Here is a 24,169-nt window from a genome sequence, read left to right as displayed (position 1 = left end):
TTAGTATACAGAAATGCAACAGATTTCTGAATGTTAATCTCACATCCTGCTACTTTGCTGAATTTGTTGGTCAGTTCAAGTGGTTTTGGGGTTGAGTCCTTAGGGTTTTCTATGTATAGTATCATGTCATCTGCATACAGTGAGAGTTTTACCTCTTCTCTTCTTATTTGGATGCCTTTTATTTCTTTTGTTTATCTGATTGCTGTGGCTAGGACTTTCAGTACTATGTTGAGTAACAGTGGTGAGAGTGGGCATCCTTGTCTTGTTCCAGATTTTAGTGGGAAGGCTTTCAGCTTTTCTCCATTGAGTATTATATTTGCTATGGGTTTGTCATAAAAGGCTATGATTATGTTACAGTATGTCCCCTCCATACCCACTTTGGGAATAGTTTTTATCATGAATGGATGTTGGACTTTGTCAAATGCTTTTTATCATGAATGGATGTTGGACTTTGTCAAATGCTTTTTCTGCATCTATTGAGATGATCATGTGGTTTTTGACTTTTGTTAATGTGGCATATTTTCTACTGTACAGCATGGTGATCCAGTTACACATACATGTATACATTCTTTTTTTGATGTTGTGTATGATGTTGATTGATTCATGTATTGTGAACCATCCTTGTGCACCTGGGATGAATCTCATCTGGACGTGGTTTATGATCTTTTTGATATGTTGTTGGATTCAGATGGCTAAAATTTTGTTGAGAATTTTTGTGTCAATATTCATCAAAGGTACTGGCCTATAGTTTTCTTTTTTGGTGGTATCTTTGTCTGGTTTTGAATCAAGGTTATGGTGGCATCATAGAATGTCTTTGGGAGTGTCCCCCCTTCTTCAAACCTTTGAAAAAGTTTAAGGAAGATGGGTATAAGTTCCTCTTTGTATGTTTGGTAGAATTCACCTGTGAAGCCATCTGGTCCTGGACTTTTATTTGTAGGGAGTGTTGTTATGACATATTCAATTTCATTTCTAGTGATCAGTCTGTTCAGTTTGTCTATTTCTTCTTGATTCAGTTTTGGCAGGCTGTAAGTCTCTAGAAAGTTGTCCGTCTCTTCTAGGTTGTCAAATTTGTTGGCATACAATTGCTCATAGTATTCTCTCCTGGATTTTTGTATTTCTGTAGTATCCGTTGTGACTTCCCCTTTTTCATTTCTGATTTTGTTTACTTGGGTTTTTTCTCTCCTCTTCTTGGTGAGTCTAGCCAGAGGCTTGTCAATTTTGTTTCCTTTTCCAAAAAACCAGTTCTTGGTTTTATTGATTTCTTCTATTGTTTTTGTAACCTCTATTTTATTGATTTCCTCTCTGAGCTTTATGATTTCCTTCCTTCTGCTGACTTTAGGTTTTAGGTTTTAGGTTTTAGGTTTTAGGTTTTAGGATCTTATTTTTCTCATTCATTTAGGTGGTAGGTTAAGTTGTTGACTTGAGATTTTTCTTCTTTTTTTCGGGAAGGCTTGTATTGCTGTGAATTTCCCTCTGAGCACTCTTTTTGTGGCATCCCATAGGTGTTGAGTGGATGTGTCTTCATTATCATTTGTCTAGAGGTGTTTTTTAATTTCCTTCTTGATTTCCTCATTGACCCATTTAGTAGCATGTTGTTTAGTCTCCGTGTAGTCAGTTTTTTCTCATTTCTCTTCCTGTGGTTGATTTCTAGTTTCATGCCATTGTGGTCAGGAAGATACTTGAAATAGTTTCTCTATTCTTAAATTTGTTGAGGTTAGCTTTGTGTCCAAATATGTGATCAAGTCTTGAGAATGTTCCATGAGCATTTGAGAAGAAAGTATATTCAGATTTTTTTTGGATATAATATCCTGAAAATGTCAATTACATCTAACTTTTCTAGTGTGTCCTTTAGGATCTCTGTTGCCTTATTGATTTTCTGTCTAGAGGATCTGTCCATTGTTGTGAGTGGTGTGTTAAAATCTCCTACTACGATTGTATTCCCATCGATTTCTCCTTTTATGTCTAGGGTTAGTATTTGTTGGAGTTATCTGGGTGCTCCTATATTAGGGGCATTTATATTGACAATTGTAACATCCTCTTCTTGAATGGATCCTTTAACCATAAAATGGTGCCCTTCTTTGTCTTTCTTAACGGCCTTCATTTTAAAGTCTATTGTGTCTGTTATGAGTATTGCAACTCCTGCTCTCCTGTCTTGTCCATTGGCATGAAATACCTTTTCCCATTCCCTAACTTTCAATCTGTATGTGTCCTTTGCTCTAAGGTGAGTATCTTGAAGGCAGCAGATTCAAGGGTTTTGCTTTTTTATCCATTCTACCACTCTGTGTCTTTTGACTGGAGCATTTAGTCCATTGACATCTAAGGAGATTATTGATAGATATGTATTTATTGGTATTTTAAACCTGTTTTCCAGTTGAGTCTATGTTTCTCTTTTCTTCGTTTCTTTTTTTGGCTGGATGGTTTCCATGTATTTTATGCTTGAGTACTTTTTTTCAGTTTCTGTGAGTGTAACGTTTGGTTTTGATTTGTATTGCCGTGTTTTTTAAGCATGTTAAGCCCTTCCTAAATCTGTTTGCTTTTGCCTGATAGTCATATAGGCTCAGACACATCATTAAAATTAAAAAAAATATATATATTTTCTTACTTTCCTTCCCCACATTGTATGATTTTGATGTCTTTTTTTTTTTTTTTTTGACATCTTCATGTTTAGATCTGTATGCTGGCTTATTGAAGTGATTGCTTTCCAATTGTGGTTTCCTCCATCCTAATTCTTCCTTTTCTCTTTTCTCTCTCTTCTTCTTCTTTTTTTAATAATTAGAGAAGCCCTTTAAGTATTTCTTTTAGAATGGGTTTAGTATTGCTGCACTCTTTTAGCTTTTGTTTGTTGCAGAAATCCTTTATTTCCCCTTCTAATTTAAATGATATTCTTGCTGGATAGAGTATTCTAGGTTGTAAATGTTTTCCTTTCAGCACTTAAATATACCTTGCCCCGCCCCTCTGGCCTGTAGTGTTTCTGTAGAGAAATCAGCTGACAGCCGTGTGGGGGTTCCCTTATAACTAACGCTTTGCTTTTCTCTTGCTGCCTGGAGAATCCTCTCTTTATCTTTAAATTTTGCCATTTTTATTATAATATGTCTTGATGTGGGCCTGTTTGGGTTCAGCTTGTTTGGGGCCCTCTGTGCTTCCTGTGTCTTGATATCAGTATGCTTTAGATTTGGAAAGTTTTCAGCCATAATTTCTTCAAATATATTTTCAATCCCCTTTTCTTCTTCTTTTCCTTCTGGAATTCCTATTCTGTACAGATTGGCCTGCTTTATATTATCCCATAGGTCTCTCATATTGCTTTCATATTTTTTCATTTGGTTTTCTGTCTGTTGTCCTGATTGAGTGATTCCTATTATTTTATCTTCCACATCACTATTTTGTTCCTCTGCATTATTCATTCTGCTCTTTATTGCCTTAAGCTCAGTTTATATCTCTGCAAATGAATTTTCTAGTTTTCTTGGTTCCTCCTCATATTTTTTAGCTTCTTTCTAAAGGAATCTGCATTACTGCTAATATCTTCCTAATATCTTCCTTCAGTATTTTCAATACCTCCCTTTTTAACTCAATGTCTGTCAGACTGCTGAGGTCTGTTTCATTGTTGACTGCTTTAGGTGAAATCTCCTGCTCCTTTAACTGGGAATGGTTTCTGTGCTTCTTCATCTTGCTTTTCTTTTCTTTTTCTGTGAGTTTGGGGAAGCCAAACTCTAGTCTTGTAAGGCTACTTCTATGCAAGAACACCCTTTGTATTTTTTTGGGGAGGGGGTTACTGGTTATTTTTTGTGTGGGAGATTTTGAATATTTGCTGTCTCTTTCTTTGGTGTGAGCAGGCTGTTGTTCCCCGGATTCTCAGTGTGTTTTCAGGGAGAAGGAGGTAATGGGTGGGCCAGCAGTCAGTGCCTGGTTGTTGGGCTCTCAATAGCAGCAAGGACCTGTAGGAAGGTGGCACAGTCTGCTTCTAGTTACAGGTCCCTGGGAAGTGGTAATAAACTCTAGGCAGATCTTCAAGTTGACCAGAGCATTTGGCATTAGCAACAGCAGGGTGTGTGAGTTCCTAGGGGAGAGAAAGCAGCAACAGCTTATGTTTGATTGCAATGCCCTCCTCTGAGGTGATTGGAACCGCAGGTGGTGCCTGTTCAGGGACCCCTCTTGGGAGCAGGCCATGACAATCTCTAGAGTTAATGATAACTGCAGTGGTTTGCCCCCACCAACTGTAGACCATGCATGAAGCAACCCATTTCACTTAGCCCACATGTGAGGTGTTGTAGAGGGTGCTCCCATTTGCAGGATCCTCGGAAGTGACAGAGATCAGGCATGTGGGTACTGCCCAGAACATTTGGCAGTGGCAGCAGCAGGGCGGGTGTTTTCCCAGGGATGCAAGAGCACCAGCAGTGTTGTTCAGTCACACTGCCCTCCTCTGTGGTGCCCCTTAGGTGAATGGGGCTGCAAGTGATTTTTGTTCAGATTTCTCCAATGGCAGTGGGCCATGCCCACCTCTGGAATCAGAGATAACTGTGATGGTTTGCCCCTGCCATCTGTAGACCACGCAATAAGCACCCTGTCCCACTTAGCCCATGCAGGAGGTGCTGCACCAGTTGCTCCTAGTTGTAGGGTCTTGGGAAGGGACAGTGACCGAGTGTGTGGGCATCACCCTGAGTGTTTGGCAGTGGCAGCTGCAGGGTGGGTGTGTTCCCAGGGGAGTGAGAGTAACAGCATATGGTGCTTGGTTGCAGTGCCCTCTTTTATTCTTTTTTGCCAACCCCTCAGGTGACTTGGGTCTCTTGTGGAACCCACTCACAGGCCCCCAGTGGTGGCAAGCCATGCCTCCCTCTGGCCTCTGAGAGGACCGCCGCAGTCTGTTCCTGCCACCTCTAGATTGTGCAAGAGGCACCACATTGCACTCAGCCCCCTTATGCCCTTAGGCCACACAATAGGTGTCTGGCCACCGATAGCCTGAACAAGAAGCACCTAATCTCCCCTAAATGAGCAAGAGGCTTCTTGCAGGCCATGGCCTCTGCAGAGCCACCCTACCCTCTAAGCCCACGGGCATGCCCCACTCCAGCTAGGGCAGTTTCCTATGGCAGCCTGCCCCTCCTCTTCTCCCCTCCCCAACAATGGGTCCTTGCCTCTCTTGCGGGTTTGGACCTTCTCCCGGGTTCCCTCTTCTGTGGTATTCTCCTCCTTAGCCCCTCATGCCATCCCCAGTTCTCTCCCCAGGACTGACCTCCAGAGCCTGAGTCTCAGCACCCAGCCCCTGCCTGAATGTCTCAGGCTGTGATGTCTGGACCGGTGGCTCAGATGGTCTCTGTGGTTCTCACTCTGCTTTGCTGTTCTCAGTCCAGCTGCTGAGCTTTTCTCAGCAACTTTAAGGTCCCACCGACTCAGCTGATCTTTTGTCAGTTAGGTGGCTTCCCAGGAGGTGTGTTCCTTTTCTCCTTCACAGCTCCCTCTCGGGAATGCTAGTCCCATCCTAATTCCTTTTCTCTTTTTTTTCTTTTCTTCTTCCCAATTATGTCAAGAGTTTCTTGCCCTTTTTGGAGGTTTAAGTTCTTCTGCTAGCATTCAGTTGATGTTCTGTGCAAGTAGTTTTACATGTAGATGTTTTTTTTTTTGTTTTGTTTTGTTTTTTATTTTTTTATTTTTTTTGATATGTCTGTGGGAGAAGGTGTGCACAACTTCTTACTCCTCCAACATTTTGTTCCACTTCAAGGTCATGAATTTTAATTTGCTCCTTGTAACGAACAGCGCTCATGAGAGACTACAATGGCCCATTCTCCAAAGTGTTTCAGTATTTTAGTATTTTGTGGGACTTGGAAGGATGGTAAATTTTAAGGCTAAGAACTTCCACCCTCAAATACATGCATTGTCTTAATGATTAAGTATTTCTGTAAAATCTAAATGAGCCCAAGAATGAACAATTTGCAAGAAAAGTGTTGGGGACACAGAATCAATTAACAGAATTTGAAAGGTAAGATTCTTATTGCCCAGCAACCTGGAAAGAACACAGTTAGAAAAGGCAGTAGGGCAGATTTTTGCAGTTTTGTCTGTGCTCTAGTATATCAAAATCATCCTGGATAGTCTTTCAACATGCATTTAGAGAACCTCAGCCCAGCAGCAGCCCTACCAAAACACTGTCTTGGAGTTGGGAAAATGAAACAATAAAAGGACATTCTTTTCTAAACCCCTTACTGAGGTAGAGTTGACAAAGAGCTATACATATTTCATGTACACAACTTACTGAGTTTGGAGAAAAGAATATGCCCATGAAACTATCATTGTAAGCAAAACCACCAATATTTCATCACTTCCAAAAGTATCTTTCTGCCCTCTGTGTGTGTGTGTGTGATAAGAACATTCAAAAGTTCTATCCTCTCTTATAAATCTTCCCAAGTGATTTTTTTTTTTTTTTTGCATTGAAATTCCACTGTGATGGAGAGAATAAAGGTGTAAACCTCAACAAAGATGGTTCTAGTAAACAAAAATTGGATTCATTAAGTGTGAAACAAAAAATAACACCTTATTCTAGGAAAGATTAAGAAATATAGGGGTGAGGCAGTGTTATTTTGTTAAGATATATACATTATAATTTTTCTTACTGAGGATAGTGAGGAAGAATGAGACAGAAAAGGTAAACAAAAGGTGAAATTTCTCTTCTGTATTTAACAGAAGTTATTTTTAATAAGATAACTTTTGGTAAGAAATTTAATATCACAGCAGTAATCTCTGGCTTTCACAGACTCTGTCTTTTTTTTTTTTTTTTTTTTTTGTCTTTTTGTCTTTTTAGAGCCGCACCTATGACATATGGAGGTTCCCAGGCTAGGAGTCAAATCGGAGCTGTAGCTGCCAGCCTATGCCACAACCACAGCAGCATGGGATCCAAGCCACATCTGTGACCTACACCACAGCTCACAGCAACACTGGATCCTTAACTCACTTAGCAAGGCCAGGGATGGAACCTGTGTCCTCATGGATACTAGTTGAGTTCGTTAACTACTGAGCTACAACACAAACTTCTCACAGACTCCATTGATAAAGAAAAATATGTGGTTTTCTGCTAAGACTTATAGCTAATGCTTGATATCTTGAACCAGCATCATCATCATTTATTATTATTATTATTAACATGTTCAGTTACTGTGTGTGTGTGTTCCCGGTACCAGTCTCAAGTTTGCCTATTTTCCGGATTTGCTTCTGTCCTTCTCTCCTTTACCGGCCATCTCCCTTTCGACTCTGAAAAATATCTTGTGATTATCTGCAATCAGCACTTTTATCACTGTCTCTGAACTGCCAGCTAATACTAAAATTACCTATTTGAGTCCCTATATCACACTGCTTTAAAGATAAAATTTATAAAACGCATTCAAAAAACATGGAGTTTAATTCTTGGGAAAATATAGAGTACCACAGCCTTCAAATATCAGAAGAGATACCATTAAGCCATTTATGTATACATGTCTATTTTAATTTGTAAGTTTGGTGCTAGTTTTCTGCAAAACATAATTTTATTCTGTGAATTACATATGAATATATAGAAACTTCTAAAAGTAGGTTTAGATAAGTCATTTTACTCCATGCCATTTTAAACAATGAACAAAGCAATGCTTTTATGTTTCATTAAGTAAAATTATGAATGTGTTTTATCTCACCTGGGTGTTGAATTAAGTTCACTGTGAGAATACTTATAGTTTATCATTATATCTCATCAGATTTATTGTCCACACTGTGGCTCTCCAAAGATGATGTTTTGAATATTTCTATCAAATGACATGTTAACTGAATCTAAAACACTAAATTCACTTATAAAATCTTGTCTTTGACACTTCTATATGATGTGTTGCTGATTATATTTGTAATCTAGTATTAAAATATATTGGAAGAAAATTTTAAACTCCATTCTTGTCTTTTAGGTAAATTTGTCTCTGGAATAAGATCTATTTCAAAACTAAAAAGAGTGGACAATGGCTTCAAAACACTGCACTCTGCAAATAGCTCCTGTAGTGCTACATGTTAATGACCTTTTTTCAACATAATAAAAATATTCAGGATTTATTGACTAACCAAGGCTGTTAGCTTTTAAGCTTTTATATTCTTTTCCTCTGTAGCTACCTTTTAAAAATCATAAATCTTCAAGGTGGATGAAAATATTATCTGACACAGTATTATAACTTGTTTATATTTCATAGCCTTCACCTCAGCTTTTATATTCATGCACTCAACTGGTGTGCGACAACTCCTGGTCTTCATCAGAACCAGCACTGGAAATTTCCAGACTAATGAACATAATGTTAAAGCAAACAGAGGAAGGTAGCCTGCGGTCAAGAACCAATGGAAACAAATCATTAATAAATAGGCATTTATGTAAGCATATTGTCCTCCTTTCATTGGAACCTCACTATTCTTCATCTGTCCTTCTTTGGGATTTCTTAAGGATTTTTTTCACCTTTCAGAAAGCTGCTTTCTGTTTCCTTAAAACTACACGTGACAAGACCGAAGAGTGAAAACATGCATGATAGTATATGCTGATGTTCAGCAATTGTCATGTGTGATTCCCCTAGTTCAATTTTTTTTTTAAAGCCTATTTGCAACATGCTCTCCTCTTCTGCAGATGAACAAAGGAATACTCCTTTACTAATTCTGAAAGTAACTTGTCACAGTGGGGTTCGAAGGCCTAGTCAAATAATTGTCTTAGTGTACTACCTGCTGTGTTCAATATTGAGTGAAAATGGAAGCTGGGCCCCAACTCCAGCTTATTTCACAATTCTTCTGTTATTTAAATGATTTTAGTCAGTTTGGGGGAAGCCAGACCTTTATAAATTAACAGCAGGGAAATACCAAAGGTGTCAGATTGCATATTTATCATCTTTTTCGTGTAATACTTAAATATGTATTAAGAAGTGACTGACATAAATTAGGCAGATTTCAGAAGCCACAGGCCGTGGCTTGTAGAGGACCCCCTTCTGCTTGACATTTCATCCTTGTCAAAGATCAAATTATTTTAATTTAGGCTGCAAATTATAAGGAATGAAGACTTCTTTGTGGGAATTCCCTGTGGTAATCTGACTTTTGTTGTTACTGCTGCTTGTCAGTGTGCAAAAGATATAATATGCATGCAAATAAGGTTAAAAAATATGTACTATCTAATTATCCAGCCAGTACATTCCACTTGAAGACAGTGGGAGGCCTGACACACAGTATGTGTTTGATTCATTGAGGCCTGCAGGGTATTTACACAAGATTACTTTTAATTATGAAATTAATATCTGTTTATCTAGAATATATAGCAGTTAGTGAGTATACACATGAGCAGAATTCTTTAGTAAAAAGAAATCATCTTAATTTAATACATGAAAAGGAAAGAAAAAATCACTCATTTCTTGGGGAAAAAAAGGCATCATCCAGACCTTGGTTTCACCCTCGTTGAAGCAAATTGAATGAAAACTTGGCACCTTCTCTAGAATTTGCTCCTAGCCTTGCCAAGTAGGCTCAAGATGTGTTGCTTTATTTCACAGTTTTTATATTTTGGTGAGCAAGATATAGTGCTAGATCCAGTATGGTGAGGAAAATGTGAAAAAGAGGGGTTTTTTTTGTTTGGTTGGTTTTTGTTTTTATAATTTTGGTAGAGCATTATCTCTTCTAGGTTCAAAAATCATGATTGTCATGAGAAAGAGAATGATGATGTTTCTCTCACCTGTTTTTTTCTGTAATAAGACATAGTAAATAAAACGATTACACGCAGATATATTTTATGAAGTGTATATTCCTAACAAAGTTTGTAAAATTGTTACATAGTTATATCTCTTCTCATATTGACTTAAAACCGAAAATGAAGAACAATATCTAGGATATATTTATAATAACTACCATTTTAGAAAACTCAAAGCAAATGAATAAAAAAATAATAATTACAAAACTAGGCCTTGTCACTTTCTACACATGTCCATCAGTGGAAAAGTACAGAAAATTCAAAAAAGTAAAAAGCGACCACTCTGAATATTGCAAAGCACTATTATTTTCCATATATACATAATCAAAAGGGTGTTTTGGAGCCAGGCAAACAGAGAAATCTGGGTAACTTTTTTATTTTTCAAACCTTTTTCAAAGTAACTATAAACCAAGGATGGTTTGGAAATTCCTTTTACTGCTGCTACTCTTGGTGTTTCCTTCACTCAGATAACCATGGCTCTCACTGACTTAGACACTGTGCTTGGAACTTACTCTAGACAAAGCAACCATCCTTGGTCTCCCCAGTGTTTATAAGATCTCTTCTAATGCTGTTTTGTACTTTTTTCTTTTTTCAACGGTTCTTAAGCTACTTCTTCCTCTGATCCCCCCAAAATGAGACCATGAATTATGAATTCTGTTATTTTTTCCCCAGTAGTACCTTGCAGTGTGTTCTAAATAGGAGGCAGTCATTAAAATTTCTCCCTAAAGTTTAATCAGACTTCCCAGAATCAACCTCTTTTTAACACATTGGAAATGTGCAGCTTGTTATATGCAGACAGTAAAATGTTTCCCTTCCAACATTTTTCAGTACACAAAGATACACCAGTGATTTAATTTGATCATTTTTAAAGACTATTAATGATACTTGGTGAATGTTATTGGCTGTCTTATCTTTCTTATTGACATTTAGCATGACCATTTAAGTGTTCTGGAAAGGTTTATTTAGAAAGGACAAGATTATAGATTGAAAAATTCTTATTAAAAGATAAGGAAATACCAAAGAAGAAATCAAGGAGAGAGTGATAAAATATCTTATTGTTTTGTATTCTTTTCATTTTACTGATCAGTGTGATGGAGTGCAGATTGATTTAATAAACATCTCTCTGGAAGGAATTGCTATTTTGAATATACCAAGCATGCACGGAGGGTCTAATCTTTGGGGAGAATCTAAAAAGAGACGAAGCCATCGCAGAATTGAGAAAAAAGGATCTGAAAAAAGGACCACACTCACAGATGCTAAAGAGTTGAAGTTTGCAAGTCAGGGTAAGTTTTCTAACATTTAATTGTTGTTTCTTTGAAATGAAAAAAGTTTTCCATTGTGCTGTAGTCTGTGTACTTATACAGTTGCATTTTTTATGATATCAGATATGCATTTGCAATTAAGTTATGTCATAATAAGTTCTAAAACTGTGTATAAACTGGCTGTTTTTTCATGGATTTTACTCCTTCATTATCCTTTTTTGGAAATGACTCTTCCCAAAGAAAATAAAATGCATGCAGGTATTTCATAGATAGTAATGTAGGGTATATTATCCCTTAAATTCTGGAATGTGATCATCTTGGTCAGGATGTCTAAGTTGTTTTAACAAGGCCTACACAAGATTTTTCTGAGGTGTGTTGCAAGATTTTTTTTATTCTTGACTTTTTCTGTCAGGTTATGATTTCGAAGGTATCTTACATTAAGCTAGTGTCCTCAGCATCATATATATAAAAACATGTTTTAATATCCCACATTAAATTTTGGTTATCTATATCTACTTTTCTAGAAATTTAGCAACAAATAGAAGACGTGGGAAACAAATGTAAAAGGACTAATGAAGTAGGATAGAATAGCTATAGATCAATTTTCAACTCAATTTTAATGTAATTCACATTAGAACATGGTAACTAATTCTTTATTGATAGTATAAACAAAGATATTAAATTGGTAGTATTCTAATAATTGACCTTACCCCAACTTTTGTATAGTATCCATAATATTTCCTTTAGTTTCTAGAATCTACCTCATACCATCGATGGCATTCAGATGGCCAAGAAAGCATATTGTTTCATCTCATTGTAGCAAGACAAAATATGAAGAGGTTAAAGTCTATGTGCCCATTAAAAATATTTTTTTTAATAAATAAAATGTGAGAGCGGTTGATAGGCTTGGTGAGGGTAGGAAATGGCTTGACATTTTTGTGTCTTGATGTATCTGATTCAAGTTTTAATAGCAGGCAGTAATTTTTGTGGAATTTGATGACCCTAAAGTTATCAGGGATTGACAGAGAAAGTAGAACGTGTCCTCTTTAAAGAAGTGCTTACTACAATCTGCCAGTGACAGGAGATTTTAATGCTCACTAAAGTGGTAAATCCTAAAGAGTTTTGTAATTGAATACAAGGGAGTTTATACCAAATTAGTCAAAATACTTTATAACTTTATAAGAATGAATATAACTTTGAAAACATGAAAGAAAATGGTTTTTTGAAGAAGGAATACATAGAATAAATGAGTAGGTTTGTGCCATATGAATTTTAAAATGAGGGGAATTAGATATAATTATTCATTTCTAGGAGTTATTGACATTGATAGTGCATTTATACTTAAATGTCAGGTTGTTAGATTTTTTTAAAAGATTTATGAAAAATTTCTTAGTTCTAAAATTAATTCGAAGACCATACTAAGATCAAGCTTAAAAATTTCTGCTCCCTTCCCCCAAAGCAAGCAATGGGTTCATGTATACTACCTAATAATGTAGTCCGTATAGTTAAAAAGAAGTTTTATGTAATATATACACAATAATTTCTAGGTTTATTTTTTGGTTTGGTCCCTGTATATTAATATTCAGCATATCCTTTGCATGACACTTCAGATATGTATCTGAATTGATTCTCAGTGCTCAGCTGCCAACTATATTCATCCACCAAGCTGTTAAATTTGTAAAACTCCACCAGGACAAGTGTCTTTACACTCCCTATGGAGCTACTGCAGACATGCTGTCTGCGGGCCTCGCCACCCGCCCTTGTATGCTTTTATGATGAACTCACATTTGAAATGAAGCATAGACATACCAGCCAAAAATGTTTTATAAACTGTCAGTAATCCTAGGAAAAGGTCTCTTTTCTGTTCTGTCTTCTTGCCTTGTACTATGAAACTATGAGGACCAAGTTTCCATGAACTTGGGAAAGAAGGAAGAGATTTAGGAATATATTTCGTCTCAGTACTAAGATGGGAAAAAAAAAATAGAAATCAGTTTTTGAAAGTCATTGTAAGAGTAATAACAAAAACTTGTTTCTGACTGATTTGATACAACTCTTTCTTCTATCTCTAAACCAACAATGCTTGAAAGTTTGGATTTAGTTTCATTTCAATTTAAGTATAATTCATTATTAAAAATGACCTTATCAGGAGTTCCCGTTGTGGCTCAGTGGTTAACAAATCCGATTAGGAACCACGAGGTTGCAGGTTCGATCCCTGGCCTTGCTCAGTGGGTTAAGGATCCAGCATTGCCGTGAGCTGTGGTGTAGGTCGCAGACGAGGCTTGGATCCCTTATTGCTGTGGCTCTGGTGTAGGCCAGCAGCTACAGCTCTGATTGGAACCCTAGCCTGGAAACCTCTGTATGCTGTGGGGGCAGCCCTAGAAAAGGCAAAAACACACACAAAATGACTTTATCAGCTGAATATTAACAAAATAGACCTCTGTATTAATCAGTCTTTTCATTAATTTTTTAAAAAAATTTTTTATAAAAAATTTTTTTATAAATTTCGATATATTTTAAAACAGAATAATGTATCTCAAAATGCTTCTATTTTGATTTAAAATTTATTCTGTTAATTCTTAAATATTATGCTTAGTAGTCAGAAATGAAAGAAATTTACTACTTAAAATATCTACATATTTCCCTTTCAAAAGAGTAAATATTTCTATAATTTCATCTTATTTTCAAGTTCTTGACACAAAAACAGTGGTATTATGTATGAGGGTCAATCACTATTTATTTTTTTTAACTTTTTTTAGAGCTGCACCCATGCATGGCATGTGGAAGTTCCCAGGCTAGGGATCAAATCAGAGCTTTAACTCCTGGCCTACTCCATAGCCACAGCAACACCAGATCCCTAACCCACAGAATGACGCCAGGGATTGAACCCACATCCTCTGGATACTGGTCGGATTTGTTACCACTGAGCCATGATAGGAACTCCCCCAATCAGTATTTTAAATCTAAATATATTTTCCAATTTACGCAAAATGATTACAAGCATTGACTTTAGAATGAAATATAGAAACTGTTATTCTAATAAAGTTTCTTTAACCAGGATTCAAATTAGTAACTTCACTCTTAGTAAATAAATGAAAAAATTAATAATGTGGACTTCTTGTAAATATGAACTTTCTTGAAATATTAACTAACAACTTTTCTAATATGTCTCTGTAAAAAATTTAAAGTTTCAGCTAATTTTTTTTACTATTGATTTATAAAATTAAGAAAGCTCGGAGCTCCTGTTGTGGCTCAGTGGTTAACGAACCCAACTAGCATCCATGAGGACTCAGGTTCGATCCCTGACCTCGAGGGGTGAAGGATCTGGTGTTGCCCTGAGATGTGGTATAGATCGTGGCTCGGATCTGATGTTGCTGTGGCTGTGGTGTAGGCCTGCAGCTACAGCTCCAATTCAACCCCTAGCCTGGGAATTTCCATATGCCACAGGTGCATCCCTAAAAAGCCAAAATAAAAATAAATAAATAAATAAAAATGTAAGGAAAGCTTTTGGTGGCAAGGAGAGTAGGGAAAGCATACTAAACTAGATTCTTGTAATAAAGATAAATTATTTTATTTAGTAGAGGGATTTAAATTAAGAAAAAAGTTTACAAGTTTATTTTAATTAAAAAAAAATTATAGACCAAAAGTACGTGATCAGGTTTGGTGCATTACATACTCATTTATACTTCGCCCTACGATATGGATCTCCTGTAGTTTATTTGCTCACAGTCTTTGACGACACTCACAGCATAAGATCAGAGTATCTTCATTTAATAAGTTCCCTGGTTGGAAATTTTTAGCAGTTGATTTAATTTGAGTTGATAAAAATTAAAAGTAATTAATTTAATTAAATTACTGTTCCAGCAAAATATTGTAAAACAGTTGGATGCAGTCCTGAAATGTACTCATACTTGCATTCATCTAATTCAGTAGATAATTTCTTTGCGGGTTTGCCTTTTATTTTGGTTGTTTCTTGTTTTTTTGTTTAACTCCTTTGGAAGTACAAATGAGTATATCATATATAGAAAGAATGGTCTTTAAGCATGTAAAGTAGGCCAAGTAGGTTTTCAGTGCACTGAGCCTAATATTCAATCTTTCCCATTTCTTTCTGTTACTGGGTTTGTCTTTGCTTCTTCTTTTTCTGTATTAAATCTAAACCTCAGAAAGATATCTAATAAATTCATTTTGACATTAATGTATAAATGACTGCTCACAGATAAAGTAGAGATATTTGCATTTTAAAAGAAATAAAGGCCTTCAGCTAAACCATTATTTTTCAAATTGTGATCACTTGAGTTATAACTGCAGCTCATCAGAGGGTTCCGTAAAACCTTGGTTCAAATTTATTTTTACCATTATTTTGGAACAATAGCCATAAACCTATAATAAAAACACATAAAAGTGTGTTCTATAAAAACACTTTCTCATATTGACAATTTTCAAATCATTAAATACTGTTACCAGATAAAAACAACTCCCTTCTGTCCTCCTGTTCCACCACCACTTCTTTCTGATAAGAGTATAAATCCATAGATAGATGAACAAAAAGATAGTTATACATAGCCACACATTTGTGAACACATACACATCTAAATAAAGAAATCTAATATATGGCACAAAGGTACCTTTCCACAGAAAGGAAAATCATGGACTTTGAGGATAGACTTGTGGTTGCCAAGCGGGAAGGGGAGGGAGTGGGAGGGACTGGGAACTTGGGGTAAATAGATACAGAATGTTGCCTTCGGGATGGATTAGCAATGAGATCCTGCTGTGTAGCACTGGGAACTCTGTCTAGTCACTTATGATGGAACACGTAATGTGAGAAAAAAGAATGTATACATGTATGTATAACTGGATCACCATGCTGTACTGTAGATATAGATATAGATTTATATAGATATATAAATGATAAAAAATAAGAAATAAATAACTGATATTAATAGGAAAGTCTATAGCTCAGCATTGGTCACTTTATATCTTTGCATATTTAATAATTCTACAAATGGGAACCTTACTACCACAGTATGTGTGAGTTTTAAGTAATTAAAAGGCCCACAAGCTCAGATACTTTTGTTTCATACAAGCATAACAATTAGTGGAAGTGAAAGCAAGGTGAGAGTACTGATATTTTCAATGAAAATGGAAATCACTTTTTAGAAAAGTTTTGCTCATAAAGAAATTGCATTAGTTAAGTAGCTCCCCCAAAACTAATGTACTTTTATCACAGATTTATAATATAAACATGCTCACAGCTGTTGCTGAAGAGCCAGCAATGAAATTGAAACAGTGTTCCAGCTAAGTATGAAGAACAAGATTAATTAATTGAAACTTCAAGTTAACGTCTGAACCAGACAGCAGGTAAATTTTTACTGACAAAAATGAAAAATTATATTAAAAGGACACCTGTGAAAGTGTTTTATAATCTATAAGGACTTTCAAGTAATGTGAGCAGTTTTTAGTGATTCCAATAGTTTTAACTTTGAAGATTCAAGTCCAACTATTATCATTTTCCAGTAATGAAAAATAATGGTGCAAGACTGCCCAGTGAGATATAAAAATTCCATATCATTTACAATTACAGATTTTCCCAATATTACAACAAAAATATACTGTAGAAATCAATGAAAAATAGAATGCCTGTGACTCTGCAACTGTCTATCACAATAACTCCATTATTCTCATAGGTTGACTGTATCACTAGTGTTAATAATTTAAGCCTCAAAAATACGTTTGTACATTTGAATTCTAATTATGTGGCTCAGTGGGTTTTAAAATATTATTGCTTGATTTGAAAAATAGAAAAAGGTTGACTGCTTTAACAAGTTTGAAAAACACTGAGCAAAAGTAATTACATTCAAGCCATAGAGTTTCAAACATTTGCCAGAAGCTAAGGAGGTACTGCTGGAAGTAGCTGGACTTCCTGCTTGAAACCTCATTAACTAGGTGACTGTCTACGCCACATATGGTACAACTAGGAAAGTTTATTTTAAAAACTAATTAGTGTATTATATTGTCCATGAAATTTTCAATGATTTCATTCCCATTTACCAGTGCTTATTTTTTTCTTTGGACAGAATTTCTCAAAGTGTAGCATGCACTCTAGCGATGGAAAATTGAGCTATTTTAAACAGTACATAGATGAGTATTTTAAAGTATAATTGCTTACTGTTACAGTTGATAAAAGATACTTTTTTCTAATTTGCATTTTTAAATAATTTTATTTTAAGATAAATTCATTTTAATAAAAATATAGTAAAAGGCCAAACTAAAAAATAATAGAGGAAGTATATAGCTATGACAAAAAATGTAAAAATGGGTCAAGAAAGACTATAAAGTATAGAAAAACCCACTAGGCTAATATTATTGATTCCACCACTTCATATAATTTGCATAGCCCCAATTTTGAATACTTAGTATAAACCTTATTTTTAGTCTTCTTTATCTTGCATAAACTTTGCTATGTCTTGGTTCCCCCAAAATAAACTTTTCTGTGTACCTTCCACTGCATATGCCCTTACTACACTTTATTTGATGTCTGTGCACTATACTAGGGAAGACTAAAACCCTGATTTCTTTTAGGAGCTAAAGGGGAAGAGAGACTGTGTATCTGGCTGTCAAAGAATGTCTCTACTTCAAATGACTTTATTTTTTTTGAAAACTCTGAAGTAGAATGGGGAAAAAAAAAATGTCAATTTAAACCAAACTGATTAAAGAGAGCAAATGAGTTGATGTCTGTGAAAACTTGGCAAAAGCTAAATTTCTTTTGGAGTTCCTTGTGGCTCAGTGGTTTAAGGATCTGGTGATGTCACTGCAGTGACACATTGTCACTGCTGTGGCCCGGGTTTGATCCCTGGCCTGGGAACTTCAGCATGCTGCAAGCCCAGCCAGAAAAAAGTTGAATTTCTTTTGCTGCTGAAGATAAATAAGGTTATTGGCTTCAAGATCTTCATCTTTAAAATGACTTTTGGAAGAGTTGAGATTAATCTATGTGTGCTGTGCATCATATTGCCTGGATAATTGCACAATGAGCATTGAAATAGTAAGACTCTAACACTTCCTATTTCTTGTAAAAGTTATAGTTATCTGAAAGTTGATGGTAATGGACATTTGTGACACATTATTATCAATTTTTCTAAGCATTTCTATGGGTTATTTAGGGTAATTTAGCAGGCAGTGTTTTAAGTTGTCTAAATATAACTGCAACATTCATTTTAGAACTGTAGATGATGTATTTGGCATTCAGACACCACCAAGCAGAACAATTTCCAAGCATTTAAATTCAGTGATTAAATCAATTAAATTTAGAAGCAAGAAAAAGATTTCATGCTGCATTATTATACCTGGATGTTAAAATTGTTGAAAAAAGATCATGGCATTTGAGATTTTACAAAAATATATGCATGTACTAATACCATGATAATTTCATTGGTTGAAAATAGATCCAAACATTTGCTATCTAGTAACCTTTAAGGAGATGCCTCAAAATGCGTTTCTAATTGTATGTTTTTAAACTACCTCCTTTGAAATTTCCAGCAATGGATAATACAAATAACAGCAAGTTCTTAATCAAACTACCTAAATATCAAATTTTTGGTTTGCATTTGAAGATTGCATCATATACCTGTATATCTTAATGTGATGGTTCTCCATGTTTTACAGAAGGCATGCCTTAGAGTTTATGAAATAGAAGTAAAAAGAAATAAGAAAATATGGCATATCTCTTGTGTATAAAAATAAAAATATATTTTTATAATATAAGATCATATATTTGGCCTCTTATATTTGGTTTAGCTGTCCCATAAAGGCCTATGTATTTTGAAGAAGCATTTATGAAATTCTATGTTTCAGGAACCATAAAAACTTCGTAGACTCTCTAGCCTCCTAGAAATTTGGAAGCCAGACATCATAAGTATAAATCAATTAATATTTTAGTAATAATCAAAACAGATGACACTCTTTAGAATATTCTTATATGCCTTCTGGAGCTATATAAAATAGAGCTGGATTATTGCCCTTTACCCATGTTCAGTAATCAAATTTTCAAAATCTGACATGCAGTATAATTCTAGAAACAATCTCTGACATGTGGTATAGTTCCAGAACTTCCTGTAGTGAAACTGGTAAGGACACAAAATCATTTTAGATATAATGTAGCAGGTAAATAATCACTTAAACATAAATGAGATATTTGAAATTAAAGGTTTTTTCTTGAAAGCAAATTGAAATTAGGAAAATGGAGAGAATCCAAAGAACAGGTTGGTAGGAATGACAGAAAAAGGAGCAACTTGCTTTCACCTAATGAATCTGGGAAAACTAGAGAAAAAAATGAGTTTTTATTAGTAGTTGCAATTTTGTTTGTTTGTTTTGTTTTGTTTGTCTTTTTAGGGCTGCACCCACAGCATATGGAGGTTCCTAGGTGAGGGGTTGAATCAGAGCTACAGCTGCCAGCCTATACCACAACCCCAGAAATGCATAGGATCCTAGCCACATTTGCGAGCTACACCACAGCTCATGGCAACGTTGGATCCCTAACCCACTGAGCAAGGCCAGGAATCAAACCCACATCCTCATGGAGACTAGTCAGGTTCATTAACCACTGAGCCACAACAGGAACTCCCTGCAGTTTTTAAAATACATGATTTGACAATCAATTCAATACGAGCAAGGGAAGAAGGAAAAGAATTGAGGTTTTAAATTAAGGCTCAGCTGTTACCTTCTCTGATTTCTGAGGCAGAATACTTTATTTTCAAAATGCTCCGCTATCGTCAGACTCTTCTACATTTCTGGCTATTGATTTTTTTCTTTTTATTTCTTTACATATATACTTTTTCTACTGCATAGCATGGCAACCCAGTTACACATACATGTATTTTAATTGTAAATTCAGGGAAGGATGGAAAATATAAATGTTCTAATGGGTAATTTTCTCTATGATGTTGTTGTCTAATATCAATGATAAAGCAACCTTCTTTCTTCTTCCTATGTTATCATATCCAATCAAGTGTATTGAAAATAAATGTAATTGAAAATAATGGCAGGTCATCCACCCAAGCTAAATTTAACTTATGCATGGTAGAAATATAAAACATAGTTCCAAATTAAATGAATATTGGCTGATTATATAAGCCTCAACTAATTAACACTTGTAGAGCGTGTGTTTCCATAAGGTTTTATGTGTTTCACATGACGTTTCAAAATATGAGGCCTAAAGTGTCCTAAATATAAAGTCCTATAGCAAATTTGTTATTTGAGAATGATGACTTGAAGGGTAATAGATGTGTCCCAGGGAACTTAATTTTCCTGTAATCAGGACGCATGAAAATAAATTAGAAGGGGGGTTTAAAATAGTAAAGAATGATGAAAGAAAAATGAAAAAAGACAAAACTAGCTACATAATTTGTTAAAGTCACATCTATTTTTTTTCTTTTAAAAACCATGTTTTTTTCCATCAAAGTAGAAAAAATATATATATATATAATCATTGAGAATGAAATTTTAATTGCTCCATCTTTTGAAGTGACAGAGATTTCATACCATGCCAGGAGTTATTGCATGTTTATTTTGCCCTTCTTTATTTCTAAGTATTTTTTCTGGTTGCCTTAATGGATGTGATGAAAACACCGCAATCTAGCACCTGGTTACTCCTTGCACATATTGTCTTACTACCAAAGGATGCTAGGGGGGTCCAGCAGAGAGCAAAGAGACCTGATTCTTAAAAGAATCAAATCCTACCATCTGCTTGGTTATCTTTGAGCTGTATGTATCCTTGAGTCAACCAAAGCAACTAATCACTGGGGTTCCATTGCCATGAATTTAGTTTCCATGAATATAATCTTTTATTATATAGAGCATGTTAATAAAGAAATGATAGCTTCTTGGACAGTATCCAGCGAACTCTGTTTTTTTTGTGGAAATTGATAGAGAGTCATATAGATTACCGTCCTGTCCACACTGAATAATTTTATTCTCCTGGTTTAATAAATTAGTTATATCTTCTTTTGATACACTGTAGGTTTATAAGCTCAGGGATGTTTGGTGTCTGTTTTAGACAGTAAACAATATACTGCTGTACAATATAGCTATTGATCAGAGTAAGCTAAAGATTGAGGCCTGAATATTATAAGGTGATAGTCATTTGAAGTGAGACAAAAAAATCTCTATGGATAAACGTAACTAATTTAAAAGAGCCCTAGGGAGGTTTTTTGAGAAAGTTTAAATGCCTAATGAATGCTTCACTGTTATTCCAATTATCCCATAATATGGCACAAGATTACAATCTCATTTTATCCTTTTATTTACAAAGCTGCTCCCATTATCATTATATTTTACCTGTTCAAGTTCTAAAAGATTGCTGCTCGTTGAGAGCTTTATTAAAAGAGAATAATTATATTTCATAGATTGGCAGAAAGAAAATGTATCTTTGAACAATTCCATTTCCCTGAACAGTTGTTCGTTTCGGGGTTGAAGACAAGTCTATTAAGTATCTTCTACACTTTTTAAACATGTCAAAGCTAACCATTAATACTGAAATTAGTAACCTGGCTCTGATTTAATGAAAGAATTAGCTGCTATTTGTAGCACTCAATTTCTGTGAATGAAACAAAAATAATATTTTTTAATATTGAGTAGCAAAAACTGTTGAAGAATCCTTGTATGTACTATGATTTAAATCCAGGTCTGTTCTAATAATTAAAGCCTTTAGCTCTTATGTTTTCCCTACTGATGCTTGATAATATGTACTTCTTTATCCAAAATACTACATCAGACATTTTCTTACTAAGTGGTATTTATATTTTCAGAATCTCTTCTTAGACTAGTAAGAGGTAAAAAAAAATCAACGAATATCAAAGAATATTCCATTTTAAAATTTACTGCAAGAAACTTAACAGAATTTGTGACTAAATGTTTTTCAAAATTAAAAAGAATATCAAGTGCACAAAAATGTGACATCATTAGAAAATAGGTCTAAGACATCTCATCTCATATTTGAACATGTAGATGCTATGAAATAAGCTATCCATAGTCAAATGCAAGCGAATACCTTAACTATTCTGAAATCTGTCTAGTAAGTACTTGAGCAATAATGAAGTGGCATATTAAACATTGATGGCTTGGCCAAGGTTCCTATACTTGATGATGAGCGGTTTCTCCCTAAGAGTCCTTATATTATAGTCTTTTAACATCATCCCAGTCAGATCACTAAGATTGGTGAGCTTAGTGGAAATCAAGGCATCAGTATATCTTTTACTAAATATAAAAGTATGGAACATGCTATTTGATTTTTAAAAGACACAAATTATATCAAGTTTAAATAGCAATTTTAAATGTATATAGGATTTGAAGAACACTCAGAGATATGAGATGAATTAATCTATGTCTCATTTTAAATGTATGTAAATAAAATATGCTGATTTTAACTATTTTTTAATCAAAAGTTGGTTATGAGATTTTTTTATATTTTTGAGGTTAGCTGTTACTTTATAATTCTTTATTAGTTTCTCTCCTTTTTACTAATGAAACCTATTTCTTCTAAATGGGTTATATAGGTCTTTAATCTTAGATTTCCATTGCTTTTTTTTTTTTTTTTTGCTGTTTGGTTTCTGAATATTTTATATATGCTGCCTTTGTAAGCTTATTATCCAAATATTTATGCAAAAGGTAGGAAAAAACAAGGAACTTTAATAGTTGTTTTCATTCCTTAGGAAATGAATGAATATTCTATTTTTGGTGGATACAGAAAATAACTTCCTTTTGCAAGCCCAAAAATTATTGTTATCCAAAATTATACACAAAAATGAAATAAGTATATTAGCTTAGTCATAAGAGTTTAATTAAACTAAAAATTCTGGCATTTTGGATCCCTTTAGTATTATAAAAGTGTATATTCTAGTGAGTACTCAGATAAAATGCCTTGATCATGTGTTTATTTTGACAAAGTTTGTATGCGTGAGTGTCTGTGCATCCATGTGTATATATACTGACTAACATTACAAGGAAGGGCTAATGGTCATGAAGATATAAAAATGATGCATGGAAGTGAAACATAACTTGAACACAAATTGTTTTGGAAGTCCCAATTAGGAAACCAGGGGAACCAAAGCATTGCTTTGGGAAAGGAAGGGGAATTTTATTTTTGTTTTAATAGAAGAGAGTATTATAGAACATAGTATTCTCCAAAACATGCATCATTACCCCATTATTCCAGGGAGAAAGGAGACAAAAACAGGTAGAAGGGAATTCTTTATTCTGTCTTTCTTCCACTACATGTCACCCACTGGGAATGATGCATCATTCAGATTTCATTACTCTTCCTCCTTCAGATGAGAAGGCCCATTCTAGAGTGACCCTGGAACATTCACTGAAGAGCTAACAGTAGCTGAACAGCTCACTTAAAGTTTTTTTATTAAAGTATACTTGATTTACAATGTTGTGCCAATTTCTGCTCTGAAGCAAGTGACTCAGTTTTTACATATGTGTGTGTATTATATAAAAAAATTTTCATATTATTTTTCCATCATGGTCTATCCCATGAGATTGGATATAATTTCCCGAGTATACAGTAGGACTTCGTTGTTTATCCATTCTAAATGTAATAGTTTGCATCTACTAACCCCAAATTCCCAGACCACTCTTGAATCTTGATCCTTGTAGCCATTTACAAGTACCTATGGATCAGAAGACAGTAGCATTTGATAGTCTGTAGGAAAATTGTGTTCAATAGAGGACTTTTTTGAGGGTTTTTTTTGGGGGGGTTATTTTTTTTTTTTTTTTGCTTTTTTTGTTTGTTTGTTTGTTTGCTTGCTTTTAAAAGCCATACCTGCAGCATATGGAAGTTCCGAGACTAGGGGTCGAATCAGAGCTACAGCTGCCAGCCTACACCATAGCCACAGCAATGGCAGATCCAAGCTGTGTCTGTGACCTACACCACAGCTCACAACAACATTGGATCCTTAACCCACATGACAGGCCAGGGATCAAACCCGCATCCTCATGCATGCTAGTTGGGTTCATAACCTGCTGAGCCACAGCAGGCACTCCTTTTTTTGCATTTTTAAAATTGAGATATAATTGACATATAACATTGCATAAGTTTAAGTTGCACAATGTGTTGATTTGATGGATTTACATTTTGTAATATGATAACCACCATAGTGCTACCTAACACCTGTATCATGTCACATAATTATTTCTTTTTTATCTTGAGAAT

At 35.0% G+C, this 24,169-nt stretch overlaps 1 protein-coding gene across 22 annotated transcripts in view; it reads left to right on the top strand.

The window, feature by feature from the left end:
- DGKB (diacylglycerol kinase beta) overlaps window positions 1–24,169 on the top strand; it is a 786,786-nt gene that overhangs the window by 612,595 nt on the left and 150,022 nt on the right. For 20 of the 22 annotated variants that reach the window (XM_021102444.1, XM_021102447.1, XM_021102453.1 and 17 more), the window contains one exon: window positions 10,791–10,986. In XM_021102444.1, the coding sequence (XP_020958103.1) occupies window positions 10,791–10,986 (196 nt within the window). Of the gene's footprint in view, window positions 1–8,183; window positions 10,752–10,790; window positions 10,987–16,189; window positions 19,392–24,169 lie in introns of those variants that run through there. The other 2 variants (XM_021102458.1, XM_021102455.1) reach the window with 2 other exon arrangements.

The sequence above is a fragment of the Sus scrofa genome, chromosome 9 (assembly GCF_000003025.6).
Source record: "Sus scrofa isolate TJ Tabasco breed Duroc chromosome 9, Sscrofa11.1, whole genome shotgun sequence".
Lineage (NCBI taxonomy): Eukaryota > Metazoa > Chordata > Mammalia > Artiodactyla > Suidae > Sus > Sus scrofa.
This window is presented reverse-complemented; position numbering and strand designations above follow the sequence as displayed.